This window comes from Lithobates pipiens, unplaced genomic scaffold, assembly GCF_037356315.1.
Source record: "Lithobates pipiens isolate NorthernLeopardFrog02 unplaced genomic scaffold, aLitPip1_a1.2 Scaffold_16, whole genome shotgun sequence".
Lineage (NCBI taxonomy): Eukaryota > Metazoa > Chordata > Amphibia > Anura > Ranidae > Lithobates > Lithobates pipiens.
Window position 1 is genome coordinate 429,654,796 of NW_027507748.1, and position 21,443 is coordinate 429,676,238.

The 21,443-nt window shown below is 42.0% G+C and overlaps 1 protein-coding gene across 3 annotated transcripts in view; it reads left to right on the plus strand.

The window, feature by feature from the left end:
* TAB3 (TGF-beta activated kinase 1 (MAP3K7) binding protein 3) overlaps positions 1-21,443 on the plus strand; it is a 137,633-nt gene that overhangs the window by 104,099 nt on the left and 12,091 nt on the right. For all 3 annotated transcript variants that reach the window (XM_077482567.1, XM_077482566.1, XM_077482568.1), the window contains exons 4-5: positions 3,985-4,145; positions 11,297-11,387. In XM_077482567.1, the coding sequence (XP_077338693.1) occupies positions 3,985-4,145; positions 11,297-11,387 (252 nt within the window). The remainder of the gene's footprint in view (positions 1-3,984; positions 4,146-11,296; positions 11,388-21,443) is intronic.

The following is a 21,443-nucleotide window of genomic DNA, read 5'->3' on the forward strand; positions in this document are numbered from 1 at the left end:
TGAATATTGGACAGCAGCTCTGATGCTCGAAGAGAGATTTGTCGGAGCACGAGTGGGTTTCAAACAAGAGCTTCCCTCCTAGATGCTGAAATAGTTTTGTCGGAGACTCGCTGACATCTATCTAGTATTACGTTGATGGCAGTCATTGCAGCTGAAAACTAAACACTGTTTATAAAAGGAAAGCAAGCTGTTTTTTTTATGCCTTTCTCTTTTTGAGACTGTTTTGTAAGGAAAAAATAGGTTTAGTTATTTTAAAATGTTAATACTTGCTTTAATAGGAATCTATACTTCCTTTGGGCTTGATGATCTGTAATTTTAAGTTGTGTTGGTTTTTTTGATTGGGTTTAAATTGGCTATTGCAGCCAATGAGACTGCAGCTACTTTCACACTGAGGTGCTTTACAGGTGCTATAACGCTAAAAATAACGCCTGTAAAGAGCCTCTCCAATGTGAAAGACTGAATGCTTTCACACTGGAGCGTTGCGCTTACAGGACGGTAGAAAAAGTCCTGCAAGCTGCATCTTTGCAATGCTGCATTAACGGTGTATACATAAGGGCCCCTGCCCATTGAATTCAATGGGAAGTGCCACTGAACCTCTGACGCTTTGTGGGCGGTTCTAACACTTTTTTTGTTCGCTAGCGGGGTTTAAACATACCCCACTAGCGGCCGAAAAGCTCCTCAAAAAGACGGTAAATTCCCGCTAAGACTAGCGCCGATTTACCGTCGTTGCCCCCCAACTCCCCAGTGTGAAAGTAGGCTTAAAGTGATTCTAAAGGTTGTCTTGTGGTGTTTATTTAAAGAATTTTTTTTATACTTGCCTACTCTGTGCAATGGTTTTGCACAGAGTAGCCCCAAACTTTTTTGGGTCCCCCTTCAGGGGTCCTGGCTCCTTTTCCCTTCCAAGTGCCCTCAATTGCAAGCCTCTTGTTGTAGGGGCACTCGAGCAGGCTTGCTCCTGAGCTGCGCTCCCATGAATTCACACACAGAGCGGTGTCTCGACCCTACCCCCTGCTCTATCTTCATTGGTTTACTTGCTGTGATTGAGTCAGTGAGGAGACTCCTGCATATAGCTGTACTGAGATGGGGCTCAGGTAAGTATATGGGGGGAGTTGCACCCAGAAGGTTTTTTTTTGTTTTTTTTTTACTTTAATGCATAGAATGCAAGTCAAACTTCATTGGAAGGTTTGGTAATGTCTCCTTTCAGATTGGGCAATGCCCCCATCATCCCCCCCCCCCCCAAAATAAACTAGTGCAAAAGTGACATTGGTAATCATAGTAACCAGATCAACTTAATTGGTTATGTTAATCGAAACTTCCCCCCCATTCAGGTTCAGTAAACCGACTGTCAAATACAGTGAAAAGTTTCTGCAGCTGACTTTTAGAGAGGCCAGCCAAACTTTTCATGCATCAGTCTGTGCTGAGTGCAGTTAGATCGGCACCCCACCTGCTGCTCAGAATGCTTTGCAAATCTTATGAGCCAAGATCCTGCTGTGAGCATGTAGATTTGGCTGAAGTCCTCTCAGAAGGAACGATTCCAGTCTCTGGCATTGCTCTTGGCAAAAAAAGACAGGCAGCCATATATACTTTTCAGGCTTTTTACATTCAGAGATTTAATTTCATACTTTTTCTTTTTTTATACCTCTGATAGGGTTAATTTACCCTTTAATCAGCAGTTGGCATGAGGGGGGGGGGGGGGAGATTGAAAACTAAAATTGCATTACCTCTGGAATCTTAACCTGGGACACACGTGTTTTTTTTCGTTCAACACAGAGGGTTGAACTTAAAAAACCTGACTGCTCCGATCGGAGACACTGTACTCTCTATGCAAAGTTAGTACAGCGATATCCCCCACTGAGCTGTTGTGTTCGAACAGGGGGAGAGCCCCCCACCAGAACACTCCGATCAGCACTCTCTGCCATAGGCTGAGAGCGCTTATCAGGAGTAGGTCAGCTGCTGGTTTTTCTGCATGCTCGTCTGACATGCACACAGGCAAAATGTCAGACTTTTTTTTTTTTTTTTTTTTTTTTTTTTTAGAAGACGGTCTCCCCACATTCGGCCTGTGTGTAACGGGCTTTAAGCCTAGTACACAAGCCCTAAGTGTCGGGCGACATCAGCCTGGTTCAACAAAAACCGGCTGACATTCGGTTCATGTGTACTACAGTAGACCTGACAGAACCCGGCCATTCTGCGGGGGCCGGCACCCTGTCAGAACACAACAGTACGTCGGATACTTAGTACAGTGGCTCCTCCTGAGCTGTCAGTTTTTTTGTTTTTGTTCTTTCATTCAACCCTGCTGAATGGGAAAAAAATTGTACCAGGCTTTAGGATCCAAAAGATCAGGCAGCTACAGTCATAAGATGTTAGCACATACCACTTTCCTTCACATTTTTCCACGTTTTCCATTTTTACATGTACTGCCTGTTTTTTCATTTCTCGGTATGGGAAAAAATGCATGCTTCTTACTTTCAGCCCACAATGCTTTGGTGAGATGTCCCCTGGCCTTTCCCCTTGGAGCCAGAGAAAGGGACTGAGGACACTGGTTCCTCCAGTCCCTTTTTCTGCAGCCTCAGCTGCACTAAAAATGAATGGACAGGAGACAGAGGGTCATATTCATTCATAAACTGCATTCATAAAGTCAGTGATCACTGACTCTGTGCCTTCAGAAAAACAAAGGAGCCTGTAAAGGACAGATTTACTGGATCTTTCCTCCGCTCTCCATCCTGACAGATCTGAGGCAGGGAGGACACGGAGGGGGAGCAGAGAAAGACATGGGGGACAGTTGGGAACGATCAGCACAGCGGTGGGGGCAGTTACAAGCACCAATCTCCCTGCATAGCTTTCAATAAAACAGCTGAAAGCTGTGGGAGGGAGAGAAGCAGCGGCTGTCAGCTGCTTTATTGAAATCTATACAGGGAGATCGGTACTTGTAATGGCCTTGCCGCTGCACCGATCATCCCCTGACAGCCCAGGTATCGGATTGGGCATCAAAGCATTTGCACGAGAATAAGTACTCATGCAAATGCTTGGTATGGGCAGCAATACTAGTATAGGTAACAGTGCAACCCTACTGTACATGATCATTATTTCTGTTTCAATGCTTTTAATATGACATTACACAGTTTACAGTATATATTGGTAAAATTGTTTGTGTGTGGATGGATAGGTTTGTTTTTTCCTCACACAGCTTACATATAAGGCTCCATGCACACCGAACTTTAAAATAACATTATAAAAACGTCAGTAGCTTTGCAATGAGCCTTTAAATTATTATTTTTTAAGTTTTTGCAATTGCGTTTTTTTTTTTTTCCAATGCATCAAAAACTTTAAACTCTGAGCCATGTTTTTGAGTGTTTATCAACGTTTGAGCCTTTGGTGTTTTTTGTGGTCAGAAAAACGACTCCTAAATGCGTTTTTATGCCATTCAGAAAACAGCCCATAAATTCCACCACTGATAAACATCCAAAAAACGTCCATGTGTGCATGGACACATAGGATAACCTAGAGGGGAGTTTACGGGCTGTAATAAAAAAAAAAAAAAACTCCCAAAAACTTCTTTTAAACTTTTGAATTTAGACAACACATCCTGGGGTTAATTGCAGGTTTTAAATGGGGACAGAAGCTGGTTATACATTGGCTTATGGGAGCAAATACAATTTTGGTTTAAATATTTTCCAGGTGGCAGATTTTGTGAATTACCCTTGCTGAACAATACAAATCCTTTGGCAGGTAGGGCAGTACACAACTGTGTAGTTTTTTGCCTTGAGAATGTCTTTCGAGGTGGTATTTCCAAGCAGAAGCGTTTACTTGCTCCTTGGTTTGTAGGTAGGTTGTTGAGTAGTAACGGAAACCAATTCTGGAGTGAGACGCAGGACACTGGTTTTTATATAAGTTGTTAAAGTCTCCTAAGTTTTATTACAATTTTGAACAAAATCTGTGAAGTGTGGTCTACCATGCTAGTTTTTAATAAACATATGTTGTTCAAAGCCTTATTGTTGCACCAGCGGGCAAGGATGGAAAGACTTGCAAAAGAGCTGAAACTTGAAAAAGAAGGGCTAGAGTTGCTGAAGGCTGAAGTGAATGGAATGGAACACGATCTGATGCAAAGACGCCTCAGAAGAGTGAGCTGCACCACAGCAATTCCAACTGTAAGTCGAACTAGAATAATGTACTATTTGGAGGCATACAAAAGCTGATTGTTTTCATGGCTAAATTAAATCTTACGCCAGCCCTTACTTTATTATACCAGGTCAGTATTCCTTTTTCAGTTGAAAGTGTGTGAAAAATTTAGTCGTTTTTAGTAAAATATTACTTGCTTTACTTTAAGTGTTTGGCTCCTACATGTATAATTAAAGTGGAAGTCCAGTCAAAAATAAAACATTTTTCTATTAATTATATGTAAAATATCTTTATCTTTCGACATTATTCATTTTCTGTATTGCTGATTGTGTCGCTTAGAAAGTATAATCAAAGCCAGTCAATCGGCTTCTTCCTGTTCTTCAGGGACAACCTTATTTCTGCATTCTGCATGGGGGGCCTCTCACTTCCTGAAAACATTGTCCTTCTCTTCTACACGCCCCACCTCAATCCCTCCTTTTTAGACAGGCATACCTAGACCTTTCTAGCCCCCACCCCCATCCCTCCTCTCCTTTTTAGACAGGCATGCCTAGACCTGTCCAGCCCCACCCCCATCCCTCCTGAGATCGCTGGTCTTCATAGCCTTGTTATGGCCAGCAGTTTCTCCTGTGAGAGGTGGAGGGCAGGCTTTGGAAGTACGTTCTGTTTGAAACTATAAGATTACAATGCAACACGCTGCGGATTTTCTACAGTGTACAACCAGGTGGTTGGTTCTGCATGGCATTGTGATGGGCACTATGATGGTGTGGCACACGCCCAGCTGATGGAGCTGCATGGGAGTAAGTTAGCTACAGATGAGTTTAAGGCTCCATTTCCACTAGTGTGACTTGTAATGCAACTTTGGACACATAAAGTCGCATGACAAGTCACATCCCATTGATTTCAACGGCAAACATTGCCATCTATCCAAATTTGAAAAGGTGCCTGCACTACTTTGATGCGACTTTGATCTAGAGTGTAAAAGTTGAATCAAAGCTGTATTCAAAGTTGCACTTTAAATCGCACAGCTTTGGAGTAGCACTAGTGGAAACGTAGCCTAAGGCTAGAGTGCGACTTTGGAGTGACTTTGATCAAACGTTGCACTCACTGGATCAAAGTCGCATCAAAGCATTGCAGGTACCCTTTCAAAGTGACTGATTTTCAAAGTCACATAGATGGGAACAGATACCATTTAAAATCAATGAGTTGTGACTTGCGAAGCGACTTTGGACACATAGTCGCATGGCAAGTCGTGTTTCCACTATTGCAACCACAAAGCTGCATGATTTAGAGTGCAACTTTGATGCGACTGATTGTAGCTTTGATTCAATGTTACACTTTTTGGATCCGTTGCATCAAAAGTCACATAAAAGCTCTGTGTTATCAGGAAAATATCAAGGATATTGGACAGTGGAAGGAGGGGGGAATCAGACGCCAGGATAAAGCCTTTTTACACAATGCAGAGGATTAACCCCTTGGGCTCCACAGTGCGTATAACAAGCAAGCTTTACTGCATATACAGACTGATTTTCTTCTTCCATCAAGTCAATGGCATTGTTTCTCAAGGAAAAGCTAGTCCTTTTCTCTGATTTGCTGGGACCACTTTTGCTTTGCGTCTTTTAAAGGTTCTTTGCATTGAAAGTAACCTCTGTAGTGTATTACTGTGTTTTTACTAAACAAATTGCTGCACAAACTATTACAATTTATAGGAATACAATACAAAATTGACATACAAATATACTACTTATCTATACAATAAGAATATGCTAAAAAGTTACTTAGCTCAGGTTATAGTGCTTCACGATCTCTATAGGCAACAGGGCACAGCACAACTGTCCTTTACTTCTTCAGGGCATGGCTTGTTCAAGTCCTCTCTCCCCTACCCTACTTCCTGTAGTGTCATTTCCTGTCCTGAGCCTTAGCTTCTAAACAATACATGATGCTAAAAATTTATTAAAAAAATCCCTAAATAGCCCTAGCAAAACTCTTCAGCTAATGTTTTCTTAAGAAGAAGAGGGCCAATTTTAGAGAACCGATACCAGACTTTTAGGACAAAATTAAAACGAGTAATACTTCTGGTTATTTTCCTAAAATATATGTGTAGTATTTGGGCTCCTTTATTAAAAGATGCAAAATCCACTGAGGTGTACTTTAAACTAAAGAGTACTTCAATGCAAAAAAAAAAAATATATATATATTCATTCATTCTTGTGGCCAAAACTATTGGCACCCCTACATTTCCATCAGATAATGCACCACTTCGCCCAGAAAATTGTTACAATTACAAATGTTTAGGCATTCTCATGTTTATTTCTTTTGTTTGTATTGGCACGACACAAAAGTGGATTAACAAAAAGCCAAATCTGACAAAATCCACGCAAAACTCCAAGGATGGCCTGGACAAAATTATTGGCACCTTCTCAAAATTGTAAGAAATAATTGCATTCCAAGTTTGTGATGCTCCTGTAATTTGTGATTAAACTCGCCTGTATCAAATAACAAGGGCTGACTATAGAAATCACCAGCAACCAGTTAAAATGTAACAAAGAATTGTCTGAGGATTTGAGAACAAAAATTTAGGAAAAGCATGAACTATCTCAAGGTTAGAAGTCCATCTCCAGAGATTTTAATGTTCCTGCGATCACTGTGCGCAACATTGTCAAGTTTACAGCCTATGGCACAGTAACTAATCTCCCTGGAGGTGGACGAGAGAGAAAAATTGATCAGATTGCAATAAAGGATTGTTTCAAATGGTTGATAAAGAAGCTCGATCAACTTCCAGACAAATTCAAGCTGACCTTCTGGCACAGGGTACAACTGCGTTGGCTTCAGCTCACACTATACATCGCCATCTGAATGAAAAGGGATGCTATGGTAGGAGACCTAGGAGGACCCCACTGCCAACACTCAAACACAAAAAAATCTAGATTGGCGTTTGCCAAAACTTACCTGAGGAAGCCAAAATCCTTTCGGGAGAATGTGCTGTGGACAGTCGAAACACAATTTACAGCTTTTTTGTAAAGCCCATGATTCTACTGTTTTCAGAAAAATAAATGAGGCCTCTAAAAGTCCCTACAGTCAAATATGGTTAAGGATTACTAATTTATTTTTTGGGTTACTTTGCTGCTTTAGCCAGTAGATGCCTTGACCGTGGGCATGACATTATAAAATCTGAAGACAACCAAAGAATTCTAGGGTACAGTATTAGGGCCCAGTATCAGAAAGTTAAAGCAGGACAATAACCTAAAGTACACTTTAAAAAGCACCCAGAAATGGTTTAACTCACAACTAGAGAGCAGTGAACTGGCCAGCAATGAGTCCAGATCTTAATCCCTTAGAGAACCTGTGGAGAGATCTCAAAACAGCAGTTGGGAAAAGGCACCTTTCTAATCTGATGAGCAGTTGGCGAAAGAGTGGTCCAAAATTCCGGTAGAGAAGTGTAAGCAACTCATTGATGGTTACAGGAAGCCACTCATTTTTCAGTTATTTTTTTCCAAGGGGTCTGCTACCAAAATGAGGGTGCCAATAATTTTGTCCAGTTCATTTTTTGCAGTTTTGTGTGGAATGTGTCAGGTTTGACTTTGTTTCTCCACTGTGTCATACCAATGCACACAAAAGAAATAAACATGAGAATGTCTAAACATTTGTAATTGCAACAATTTTCTATGCTAATGGGTGCATTATCTTACAGAAATGCAGGGGTGCCAATATTTTTGGCCATTAGTTTATTTCCTGATTGTACAGTACAGACTTCTTTAAATTATTGTGGCTTGAACATGTACAGCTACCTTCAGATGACTGCATACTGCCAAAATAGACATCCACCTAAATAACCTCTCATTCAAGGTAGCCATAGTGTTTCCCCTAGTGTCCTTAGGTGATGAACCTCTCATCTCTACTAAGGCAAGACTAGATTATTTTTAAGGAAGTTTTTTTTATTCCTTTTACTGAATTATCTCTCCCCAGATGTTTCCCGTATCACTCAGTTGCACCATAGTCATTGCGACTTTTTATTCAACTTGTGGATTGGCAGACTACTCAGCAGAGCATTGTGGGACCACACCAGGACCCCACATGCTCGAAAACGTGGGGCTGACCTGTAATGCTGCTTTATACTCGCTCCTGGTGTGAGTACTCCCCTTGACACGCATAATGTAACATATGGGGTCATCTGCAGGGTGCTCTGCAGGTCCATCGCTGTTGTCTGGCCAGTCTCTGAAAACCCCTACGGGGTATGCCCACAGCAGAAATCAAAGCCAAGTTAGGGTTAAAGCACTTGCTACATACACTAACAACTTTTCCATCATGCTCCTTAGAATTTTTTTGTCACTGCAGTCAAAAACAAACTTCAATTTAACCCACTAAAGATTTGAAAAACAAACTTTATTCAAACGTTTATTTTAAAAAAAAAGTTTGTTCAAAATTCTACCAGTCTATGACCAGCTTTAGACCTCATGCTTACAGGACATCTGTCAAAGACCCTCTGAACACCAGAACTCCTGGCAGGAAAATGCCAATAAGTGATTTTTACCAAGCTTTCAAAAGGGGGGCCCCTTAAAGCATCTGTTTTTGATTCCCCTGTGTGACTCAGTTAGCATGTAAAGTACTGTATTTAGTCTAGGCTTACAGCTGTCATTCCTTGTGCAGTGCAGCTGAGGATGTAGCTATTCCAGTGCAATTTAGTATTAGAGGGCAGGGCAGGAGAGATATTGGGGGTTTAATAGACCCATATGTTTCCATAAAGAAGACTTGTCACCTGCCCATGCTAAAACAGCAAGGCTTGTTAGGACACTTAGAATAGCAAAGTGAAAGAAATTTTTTTTGTATAAAATAAATAAAAAAAGTTCAAGCACCCTTGTCAACCCCAAACACACCCCATAAAGCACAGCGTAGGCCAAGCATGTGTATGTAAACATCAGTTACGCCACATGTGAGCTATCACAGCAAATGTTGGGGTGATTGCAGTAATTTGAGTTTAACTCTAAACCAGGGATATGCAATTAGCGGACCTCCAGCTGTTGCAGAACTAGTCCCATGAGGCATAGCAAGACTCTGACAGCCACAAGCATGACACCCAGAGGCATGATGGGACTTGTAGTTTTGCAACCAGCTGGAGGTCCGCTAATTGCATATCCCTGCTCTAAACTGATGACCTGTGTGTGTGTGTGTGTGTGTGTGTGTATATATATATATATATATATATATATTATAAAATGTGTTTGCACTGAAATTCATTTTTATGTTTTTCTTTGAAAATATTCGTATTATTACAGGTACTTACTGTATATAGTACTCTCCATTTAAGCAGCGCTTTACATTTTTTATACAGTCACGTCGGTCCCTGCCCTCAAGGACCTTACAATCGAAGGTTCCTAACTCACATTCATACATACACATACTAGGGCCAGTTTAGACGGGAGCTAATTAACCTACCAGCATGACTTTGTTGAGTGTATTGCCCCGTACACGCGTTCGGATTTTCCACCAACAAATGTTGGATGTGGGCTGAAAGTCCGACCATGTGTATGCTCCATCAAACATTTGTTGTCGGACTTTCCGCCAACAAATGTTGGCTAGCAGGGTCTCCAATTTTCCGGCAACAAAACTTTGTTGTCCGAATTTCCGATTGAGTGTACACAAGACAGACGCACAAAAGTTCACACATGCTCGGAATCAAGCGGAAAGAGTCGTACTGACTCTTCCTTTTTCTCGGCTCGTCGTACATCTTGTACGTCACCACGTTCCCACGTTCGTAATTGTTGGCCAACATTTGTGTGACCGTGTGTATGCAAGACAAATTTGAGCCAACATCCTTAGAACAAAAATCCACGGTTTTGTTGGCGGAAAGTCCGATCGTCTGTACACAGTATAAAAGGACACTGGAGTACCCAGAGGAAACTTGAACAGGGAGAACATGCAAACTCCAGGCAGGAAATAGGAAGCAGGAGAAAGAAAAAGAAGCCCCTGGGCAGTACTAATGCATTTTTTTTTTTATAACATTTTCTCACATCTTAGAGACTTAGACTTTTATATCTAGAACACATAATTACTTCATATGAAAACTTACTCCCACCATCATGACCTAAAAAGGTCATTGTTTTTTATACATGTGCTCTGACCGCAATGGCAACCTTTAATGTGATTACAAAACCAGGTGAAGCCATTCCCACGTCACACTCTGGGTTAACCGCACCCCCTATTTAAACTTGCTGCCAGCGTCAGAGGATCAGCTAAAGAAGGGAGGCGTAGCTTAGCTTCCGAAACGCATTCTGATTCGCCAACACAGCAGTAGGCGCCTCCCCAACGCGACAGCAACTTGGCAATATGTGCGTGCATGGCACTTTGTTTCAAACTTTGCTTTTTCATAAAATGATTCAATGCTGCATTAGTCCTGCCCTGGTTCTTCTTTTTCTTTTTCCTGCTTCCTATTTCTTACAGTCTCCAGGTTCCCAGCCTGCGCCCGCAGCAGCCTCGCAGCCATCTGCATTATTCACACCAAAGACATATTTAAAGGGGTTCACCCCCTAGAACTTTATCAAGATTGACTTTCTTGCATTTTTATCTGCATCTTTATTTTCAAACAAAATTATTTATTTTATTTTTTAGTCAACATTTTCTATTCCTTTTAATGCCTCTTTATTATTAATCATAATCAAGAGTGTGTTGGTTTTTCACCATTCTTGAAACCATTAGTCTTTTTAGCGCTGAGTCTCACTCGATCGTTTTTGTGTGTGTGTGTGTGTTTTTCCTCTTTATGTTGAACTCCAGGCAGGTAGTGCTGTGGTTGGGATTTTAACTGATGACCCTAGATGGTGGAATTGCTAACCACTTAGCCACTGAAAATATGCGTTTAATAACTGCTCAAATATAATGTGACATAAAAAAAAATGCAACTACCACCATTTTCAATTCCAGGGTCTCTGCCTTCAGAAAATATGGGGGGAGGTTACTGGTAGTTTTTAGCAAAAAATGCAGATTTTAACATTTTGCAAAAATTTTTTAAAAAATTGCACCTTTAGACAGGTGCTTAATTTAGGTTTACTGCCACTTATAGGAGCAGAGAAAACAGAGTGCCTGTGTACATAAATTCTATTCGGATGACTTTGTGTTAACATTTAACTTTTAGATTATTTTTCTTTAATTTCCTGTTACCACATGTTATCTTGTTTTTGTTTGATTTCAGCCAGAGGAGATGACCAGACTGAGGAGCCTGAATAGGCAACTGCAAATAAATATAGATTGTACACTGAAAGAAGTTGATCTACAGTCCAGGGGTAAAGCTCAAAGCGCTAATAAGTGTAACACTGAAACTATGTTGTTATCCTTTTTCTGGGTGCCTGTCTGTTTTTTTGTTTGTTTTGTTTTTTAATGGAATTGCAGTCAACCTAGAATTTCATTATGGGGGATGATACATAGGTTAAAGTATATCTAAAGGCCCATACACACGATCTGACTTTTTGACAACAAACATTCAAATTAGCTGTTTTTTGAGCAACATCCGACCGTGTGTATGCTCCATCAGACAAACTTTTTCGGTTTTCATCTGACTTTTGTTGGCTGTGCGAACGGACAAACTTTTTGACAACATAAGTCCAATGGAGCAAAGTCTGATCGTGTGTACACAAAACCATCAGACTTTTGTACAAATTACAAACACGCATGCTCAGAACCAATGCGAAAGATCAGACAACAATACAGAAGTTGACCAAAGGTGACACTGGAGTGTCTTTTGAAGTGTCGTCAGTATGTTGAAACGTCACTACGTTCGTGTTTGTTGCCTAAAAAGTCTGATCATGTGTATGCAATACCAACGCCCTTTGTACAAAAGTCCACAGGAAAGTTTGTACAAAGTCCGGTCATGTGTATGAGGCTTAAATCCAAAAACATAATATAATGCAGCTTACCAGTCCTTGTATTTGTTGGCTGCATTTGTTTTTATTAGTCTAAGAACATTTTCAGCAAGTATAGAAAGGCCAGACCGCATGCGCACTCACGCACAGAACGTTACGGCACACACCCGACTTATTTTAAGCTTTGTAGGCCAAGCATGTGGTGCTTCCAGAAGGCAGCTGTGGAACACAGAGCAGGCTCTGAACAGACACTTGCAGAGGTGTTGCTTGGCAGGATTGTTGCATAGTGGCTTGGTGAGCCCTATTAAAGGGTCTCCCTTCTGAGGTGTTTTAATACTACACCCAAGTACTCTTTGTGGCTTTTAAATGTCTTCTAAAAAGAGGAGTGGGACTAACACCACAATGAAGGGCACACCTATGTCGCCAGTATTTCCTGATAAACCTAGTCATATCCCTAGTGTTGTATCCCCTGAAGGACCAGAGGCTTCCGGGCAATCTGAGCTGCTGCGCCTTGCTTGGATTGTGCCTACAATCAACTCTGCTGCCTTACCCTTTATCACCAAAGATAAACTGTCCTCAGCCCTAGCCAGGTTAGAGCACAGGATTGCTGGCATAATTGCCTCCATCCTGCAGGGTGGCAGGAAGCATGATAGATCCCCCTCACCATAGTCTCCTAGTCTGGAGCAGGAATGGGTTGAGGATGGGGAAGAGCTTAAAGCTCAGGATTCAGTGGAGTGCCCAGCAGATGAGTCTGCTTCTGAGCAATCTGGACAAGAAGATATCCAGTCGATGTCTGCCTCTCAGTCACTGAAATGGTTCATTCTGCCTTTAAGTTGCCTCTTGCAGAGGTGACTGAGCCCCCCTGGTCCACTGTGGGATTGCTGAGGCCTCTTCAGATCGCACAGACTTTCAGACTTTCCCTCTACACCCCCTGTTGGAACAGGCGGGTGTAGAGGTACAATGATTGGAAACATCCTGACAGGACTTTTGTTCCTCTTAAGAGGTTTTCCCTTTTATATCCCGTGGATGAAAAGTTTGTTAAAAAATGGAGCATGCTAGCCGTAGATGCAGCAGTCTCTTTGATAACGCACAGGGCTTGAAAGACCCAGACAAGAAATTGCAGTTATTAAAGGTTTAATTTTCTTTGTCCAGTTCAGCTATTCAGCCCGCAATTAGTATTTGTAAAGTCTGTAAAGGATCAGGTCAAATGGCCTGATAGTCCTAACCAGGAGGATGATCTTCCTGAAAGTAAGACAGATACCGTATTCCTCGAGTGCTGTGTTTTGCTGTTGACGCATTAAAGGATTCAATACAGCAGGTTTCTTATCTGGCTCTCATGTTTGTACATACAGTGGGGCAAAAAAGTATTTAGTCAGCCACGAATTGTGCAAGATCTCCCACTTAAAAAGATGAGAGAGGCCTGTAATTGTCATCATAAGTATACCTCAACTATGAGAGACAAAATGTAGAAACAAATCCAGACATTGTCTGATTTTTGAAAGAATTTATTTGCAAATTATGGTGGAAAATAAGTATTTTGTCAATATCAAAAGTTCATCTCAATACTTTGTTATATATCCTTTGTAGGCAATGACAGAGGTCAAACCTTTTTTGTAAGTCTTTGCAAGGTTGTCACACACTGTTGCTGGTATATTGGCCCATTCCTCCATGCAGATCTCCTCTAGAGCAGTGATGTTTTTGGGGCTGTCGCTGGGCAACACGGACTTTCAATTCCCTCCAAAGGTTTTCTATGGGGTTGAAATCTGTAGACTGGCTAGGCCACTCCAGGACCTTGAAATGCTTCTTGGGAAGCAACTCCTTCATTGCCGGGGGGTGTGTTTGGAATCATTGTCATACTGAAAGACCCATCCACGTTTCATCTTCAATGCCATAGTAGGTATGGTGTTCTTTGGTAGCAACTCAGCATTCTCTCGCCTCAAAACACAATGAGTTGTGTTTCTACCAAACAATTCTACTTTGGTTTCATCTGACCATATGACATTCTCCCAGTCCACTTCTGAATCATCCAAATGCTCTCTAGCAAAACTCAGACGGGCCCGGACATGTACTGGCTTAAGCAGGGGTACACGTCTGGCACTGCAGGATCTGAGTCCCTTGCGGCGTAGTGTGTTACTGATGGTAGCCTTTGTTATTTTGGTCCCAACTCTCTGCACATCATTCACTAGGCCCACCCGTGAGGTTCTGGGATTTTTACTCACTGTTTTTGTTTTTTATCAGTGGTCTTGTATGTCTTCCATTTTATAATTGTTGCTCCCACAGTTGATTTCTTCACACCAAGCTGCTTGCCTATTGCAGATTCAGTCTTCCCAGCCTGGTGCAGGTCTACAATTTTCTTTCTGATGTCCTTCGACAGATCTTTGGTCTTCACCATAGTGGAGTTTGGAGTGTGACTGTTTTGAGGTTGTGGACAGGTGTCTTTTTATACTGAGGTTGTGGACAGGTGTCTTTTTATACTGATAACAAGTTCAGACAGGTGCCATTAATACAGGTAATGAGTGGAGGACAGATGAGCCTCTTGAAGAAGATACAGGTCTGTGAGAGCCAGAAATCTTGCTTGTTTGTAGGTGACCAAATACTTATTTTCCACCATAATTTGCAAAAAAATTATTTCGAAAATCAGACAATGCGATTGTCTGGATTTGTTTCCACATTTTGTTTTTCATAGTTGAGCTATACCTATGATGACAATTACAGGCCTCTCTTATCTTTTTAAGTGGGAGAACTTGCACAATTGGTGACTGACTAAATACTTTTTTGCCCCACTGTATGTGCAGACTTTTATGGCTTAAGAACTGGTCAGCCGAGCTTCCTTGTAAAAAGTTATTGGCAGGTTTCCCAATTTCATGGGGAACATTTATTCGGTGATCACTTGGACAAATATATCCAAAAGATTTCTGGAGGGAAGAGTTCTCTACTTCCTTTAAAGCAAAGCACCAGACGTCTCTCGTTTAAAAACCCAGGGACTTATTCCTCAAATGTCTCAGCTCTAGGGCCAGAAAAGGCCCTGGGTCCAAAATTCTTGTAAACCCAGCACCAATCCCTCCTTTTGAAGGGACGCCCCTACTCCATCGGGTGGGGGGAAGGCTGCTGCACTTTGCAGACATTTGGAAAACAACCATTCAGGACAAGTGGGTCACCTCAATTATATCTCTCGGTTGCAAGCTGGAGTTGCGGGAGGTTCCACCTCAGAGGTTTCTAAGATCCAGCGTTCTCTCGGATCCTCCAAAAAGAAACTTCTTGCTTCAGGCACTAAATTATCTAGTGCATCAAGGCGTGATTGTAGAGGTTCCTGTATTCTAAAGGGGCACAGGGTTTTACTCAAACCTGTTTACAGTTCAGAAAACAAACAGGGACACAAGGCCCATTTTGGACCTAAGGTCCCTGAAAAACTAACTATTGATACAGTTCTTTCAGAGTCTGCCCACTCAGTAGTAACCTCACTTCAGAGGGGAGACTTTCTAGCCTTCATCGATATAAAAGAAGTGTTTTTACATGTACCTATCTTTCAGCCTCATCAGAGGTGCCTACATTTTTCAGTTTGTGGCTCTACCCTTTGGGCTTGCTACAGCTCCTTGGGTGTTCACAATGGTCCTAGCACCAGTACTGGCCCTATTTTAGGTGCTCGGGGATCTGGACGACCTGCTCAGAGATCACTCCGTACAGGCTCTAGAACAGCATAATATACACAGTAAACTATTTGAAAAGCTTTGGCTGGATCATAGATACCGAAAAGTCAACCTTGAGACCAGCTCAAAGTCTAAAGTATTTAGGTTTGATCCTAAAACACGGTCCAAGCAAGAGTATTCTTGCCCATCCGTAAGGATATGTGCCCTGAAAGATCAGTTGCGTCGGATAAGGGGCACCAGACAAACCTCTATTTTGGCTCTGTATGAGTCTTATATAGTGGCCTATATAAACCACCAAGGTGGTACCAGGAGTAGCTCAGCTCTTAAAGAGGTGAACTACATACTAGCCTGGGCAGAAGGACATGTGCTAATTCTATGGGCAGCCCATATCCTGGGAGAAGAGAGCTGAAAGGCAGATTATCTCAGATCTGCCCAGGGGGAATGAGCCCTATTGCCAGAGGTGTTTCAGGAAAAATGTTGGGGATGGCCAGAAGTCGACCAATTGCCATCCAGGTTCAACAAAAAGCTACAGCAGTTTGTGCCTCGAACAAGAGATCCTCTGGCAATTGGAGCAGATGCTCTGATAGTTCCATGGAGCCAGTACTCCCCGGTTTATGCTTTCCCTCTGATCCCTCTCCTTCTACATTTGTTGCACAGGATTCAGAGAGGGGGTTCCAGTCATTCTGGTGGCACCAGCCTGGCCCAAAAGGCTCTTGTTCCCGAATATTGTGAGACTGACAATAGACGGCCATGAATGCTTATAGGTCATCCTGATCTTCTGTCTCAAGGTCCTATATTCCACCCCAATTTACAGTCTCTAAATTTGACGGCATAGCTATTGAAGCCAGGGTGTTAAAGGACCATGGCATCTCAGGACCAGTGGTGTCTACTCTAGTGAATGCTAGAAAAGCTGTAACTAGGAAGATTTATCATAAGGTCTGGAAGACTTTTATTGCTTGGTGTGAAGCCAGAAAATGGCATCCTCGGAAATATGTGATTGGGAGAATTCTCTTTTCTACAGTCAGCTTCGGAAATCAAATTTGACCTCTGATTGTACTCAAAGCCAGTTTCGGCCCTATCAGTATTCTTCCAAAGGCCTTTAGCCTCCCATTCACTGATCCGAACCTTTATGCAAGGGGCAACTCGCTTGCTTCTCCCCATTAGGTCACCTTTGTGTCCATGGGACTTGAACTTGGTGCAGTCTGTGTTACAGAAACAACCAGACTTGCTGTCATGCAAGCTAGCCTTCCTGATGGCTATCACCTTGGCTAAAAGGGTGTTTGCGGCCCTTTTCGTGCAGGGAACCATACTTAATCCATCACCACGACAGAGACGTTTAGACCTGTTCCATCCTTTTTGCCAAAAGTGGTGTCGGCCTTTCATTTAAATCAGGACATTATTTTGCCTTGTTCGGGGAAAGAGACAACTGCATTCTTTTGACGTTATCTGGGCAGTCAAGGTTTATTTGTCTAGATCTAGGATTTTTTTTTATTTATTTTTTTACCAAAAGCACCCAAGAAGAGGCAGGCAGTTTCCAAAGCTTCCATTGCCAATTGGGTCCGTCAATTGGTCATTCAGGCCTACGGTCTGAAACCTAAAGCTCTTCCCTTTAGGGTTAGAGCTCATTCTACCAGAGGTGTAGGAACCTCCTGGGCTTTTAGCCATTGGGTGTCTGTGGCTCAGATTTCTAAGGCTGCTACCTGGTCTTCAGTGCATACATTCACAAAATGTTATCAAGTGGATGTTCGAGCAGCCGAGGATTCGGCTCTCTGCCACAATATACTGTGGGCTGCCGCAAAAGTTCTTATGGCTATTGTTTGGCAGGGTGACTCTCTCCCCTCAAGGCTATTGCTCTGGGACATCACAGCAGGTAATGAATATTGGCCTGACTCTGTGTCCCATGATGTATGAAAAAGAAAATAGGATTTTTTTTTGTCATACTTGCCTGTAAAATCCTTTTCTTTGAGTACATCATGGGACACAGAGATCCCTCCCCTCTTTTTTGAGGCTTTAGTGCTTGCTACAAAAGTACTTCCTGTATGGGAGGGGTTATATTGGGGATCACTTCCTGTCTGAGTACCTTTTGTCTACCAGTGTCCATTCATCTGATGATCAAGTATTACCCAGCAGGTAATGAATATTAGCCTGACTCTGTGTCCCATAATGTACTCAAAGAAAAGGATTTTACATGTAAGTATGATGAAAAAATTCTATTTTATCTGCTCCTAGACCCTGAAGCTCAAAAAAACACTAAAAGCCTAATGTGCATGGATGCATAGGATAACAATAGCATAACAATATTGGCGTCTAGGAGCAGGAAAAAAAATGCTAATAACTGCTTCTAAGAACTTAAACAATAGTGTGCATGAAGCCAAAGGAAGAAATACAAAGAGAACAGGACACTTTCTCATACAAGTACATGGCACAGCAGGCACATACCAGGAATATGACATTTTGGCTTTACATGTTCTTTAACCGCTTCGGTTTAACTGACAATTGCGTGGTCGTGCGATGTTGCACCCAAACAAAATCAACGTCCTTTTTTCCCCACAAATAGAGCTTTCTTTTGGTGGCATTTGATCACCTCTGTGTTTTATTTTTATTTTTTGTGCTATAAACAAAAAAAGTGACAATTTTGAAAATGCAATATTTTTTACTTTTTGCTATAATAAATATCCCCCAAAAATATAGAATAATTTTCTTTTTTTCCTTCAGTTTAGGCCGATATGTATTCTTCTACATATTTTTGTTAAAAAATAAATAAAAATGCAATAAGCGTATATTGATTTTGGTTTGCGCAAAAGTTATAGCATCTGCAAAATGGGGGATAGCTTTATGGCATTTTTATTATTCCTTTTTTTTTAATTTACTATAAATGGCGGTGATCTGCGATTTTTATGCGACATTATGGCGGACATGTAACATGACGGTGATTCGCGCAGCCGAGCCATGTTGCTGCAGTACAACTGCGGTGGCTGGATGGCAAGCGGTTAATTATGTGAAAGAGTAAACTGTTTTTGCAATAAAAAGTTTACATTCTGGTAATTGTACCTTTCTCAATGCTAATACAGCATTGTATAGCTTTATAAAAAAATATTTGCTTGCAGAAATATCAACAGATCAGCATATCAACAGATCAGCATTTTATTACCATTACAAATGTTTTGGTGATGTCATTATTGTAGTGTCAGAGGTGGGCATTCATCAAACCTAACAAAAGTAGCTCATAGCAGCTAGTTTCCAGCAGTCCCTTTTCCCATCTGATCTGAATATAAATATTAACACCAGTGTTGTTTAGATATTTACAGTCTGCATAACTTTAACACGCAAAAGTTTTTTTTTCTTTTAAAACATTCCAAACGCATCCATTTTCACAGAATTTTCTGTATCTAGTTTTAGCTTGCAGCCTTTTAAGCTACAAAGCAAATGTATTTTCATTATTTAAAAAAAATCCAATGTTTGCCATCTCTTTGCACTTGGCTCTAGCATTACATTAATCTGTGTCTGCATTTCTGACACATCTGAACAGTTCTGGTGTATAGAAATGTAATCTGAATTACTCGAAATTGTGCACAGCTTAGTGAATGATTACAAAACTGTTTTTTATTAACTTGAGTCAAAGGAAATTAATTTGCAAGTGAACTGCAAAATCCTAATCTTAAGTATTCATTAAGATTAACTGGCTTTGCGTTAAATCTTTTAACATCCTACATTAAACACTCAGTCTGTATTTGGTGCACAGCAGGTAATGGTCTCAAAAGCCCTTCAGTGAAAAGTCTGCAATTCGTGTGATAATAAATTGTCCACTTGCTTGCATTTTCTTGGCTGGGTGATGGATGCTTACTCATAATGCTGGATTTTAAAATGTGAAACGTGCACAATCTGAGACTGTTCTTTAACCACTTGCTTACTGGGCACTTAAACCCCCCTCAGTCCCAGACCAATTTTCAGCTTTCAGCGCTGATGCACTTTGAATGACAATTGCGCGGGCATACAACACTGTACCCAAATGAAATTTTTATCATTTTTTTCCCACAAATAGAGCTTTCTTTTGGTGGTATTTAGTTACAGCTCGGAGTTTTATTTTTTGCTAAACAAACAAAAAAAGATGCAAAAAAAAAAAAAAAAAAAATCATGTTTTAATAGTTTGTTATAAAATTTTGCAAACGGGTCATTTTTCTCCTTCATTGAAGTGCGCTGATTAGGCGGCACTGATAGGCTGCATTGGTGGGCACTGATAGGCTGCATTGGTGGGCACTGATGGGCTGCATTGGTGGGCACTGATGGGCTGCACCGGTGGGCACTGATGGGCTGCGCCGGTGGGCACTGATAGGCATAGTTAAGGCGGCACTAATAGGCACAGATAAGGCGGCACCGATGGGCACAGATAAGGCGGCACTGATGGGCAAAGATGGGCACAGATAAGATGGCACGGATGGGTGGCACAGATAAGTGGCACGGATGGGTGGCACGGATGGGCACTGATAGGTACCACAGATAGATGGGACTGATGGGCACTGATAGGTGGCACTGATAGGTGGCTCTGATAGGTGGCACTGCTGGGCACTGATGGGCGGCACTGCTGGGCACAGATGGGCGGCACTGCTGGGCACTGATGGGCGGCACTGGGGTGCAGCACCTTTGAGGCAGATTGGGTGGCACTGTGGGTGGCACTGTGGGGTGGCACTGTGGGTGGCACTGTGGGTGGCACTGTGGGCACTGTGGGCACTGAGGGGGGGCACTGACGGGGGGCACTTACTTTTGCTTTTATTTTATTTCAGGATGGCACTGCGGGAGGCAGGTGGGCACAGGCAGGTGGCAGGTGGTCCCTTTTTTCATGGCCGTGATCGGGACCGATGTCCCGATCACGGCCGCCGGCGATCGGCTTTTTTTTTCTCTCCTCGCGCTGTCAGCGCGAGGAGGAATAATAGCCGATTACCGGCTCCGTTCTATCACATGATCAGCTGTCATTGGCTGACAGCTGATCACGTGATAAGGGGTCGGGATCGACCCCTTACACGGATCGGTGATCAGGCGAGTCTCACGGACTCGCCGATCACAGAGCGCGCCGCGCGCGCCCCTCAGGGGGCGCGCAGGCCGCTCGTAACCAGGACTACGTCAATAGACGTAGTCCCGGAAATGTAGGTCCGCGCTAATGCCGTCATTTGGCAATAGCGCGGATCTGTAGTGGTTAAAAAGCTGTCATTGCAGCGGGGCATGTTCTTAAGAATGTGCAGCAATATGAAGCATAGGCCTACTGTCAACAACTGTCAGTGTTTTCAATGTCAATAAAGGGTAACTTAGGAAGAAGAATATTTTTATGGTGAAAGTTTAGTTATACAATTAAAGCTTGCATCGCCTTCGTTTTATGCAGAGGGCAGACAGTCTTTTACTTTCAGCCAGACTTGACATTAGAATACCTTTTTACCTTTAAACTCTTCTGGAAGTTCCTGCAAGGGGACTAGTGACACTAACTTAATAAAGAACATTGGGAATGGAAAAATAGCCAGTACTAAATGGCCAAATCGGTGCTTTAATAGGAGACATTGATGTAAGGAAGAACTCTGTGGAGCACTGTTTATTTATTGACTGTACCCTGAGCAAAGTATGCCTGCAGTTTCAAAGGGTACAACCACACTCTTTATATGAAAACGTCTAGTGTTTCGATGGTCCGCATGGTTTTATCAGTTAATTAAATGTAGAAGCAAGAGAAAAAACTGTTGCAGTTTTCCACCACATTTCAGTTTCTCTAGGATAGGTTATAATGACAATTGGTGGGTTTTGCACTGGAATCAATGTTATTTTATTCCTTTACAACTCCCTGAACACACAA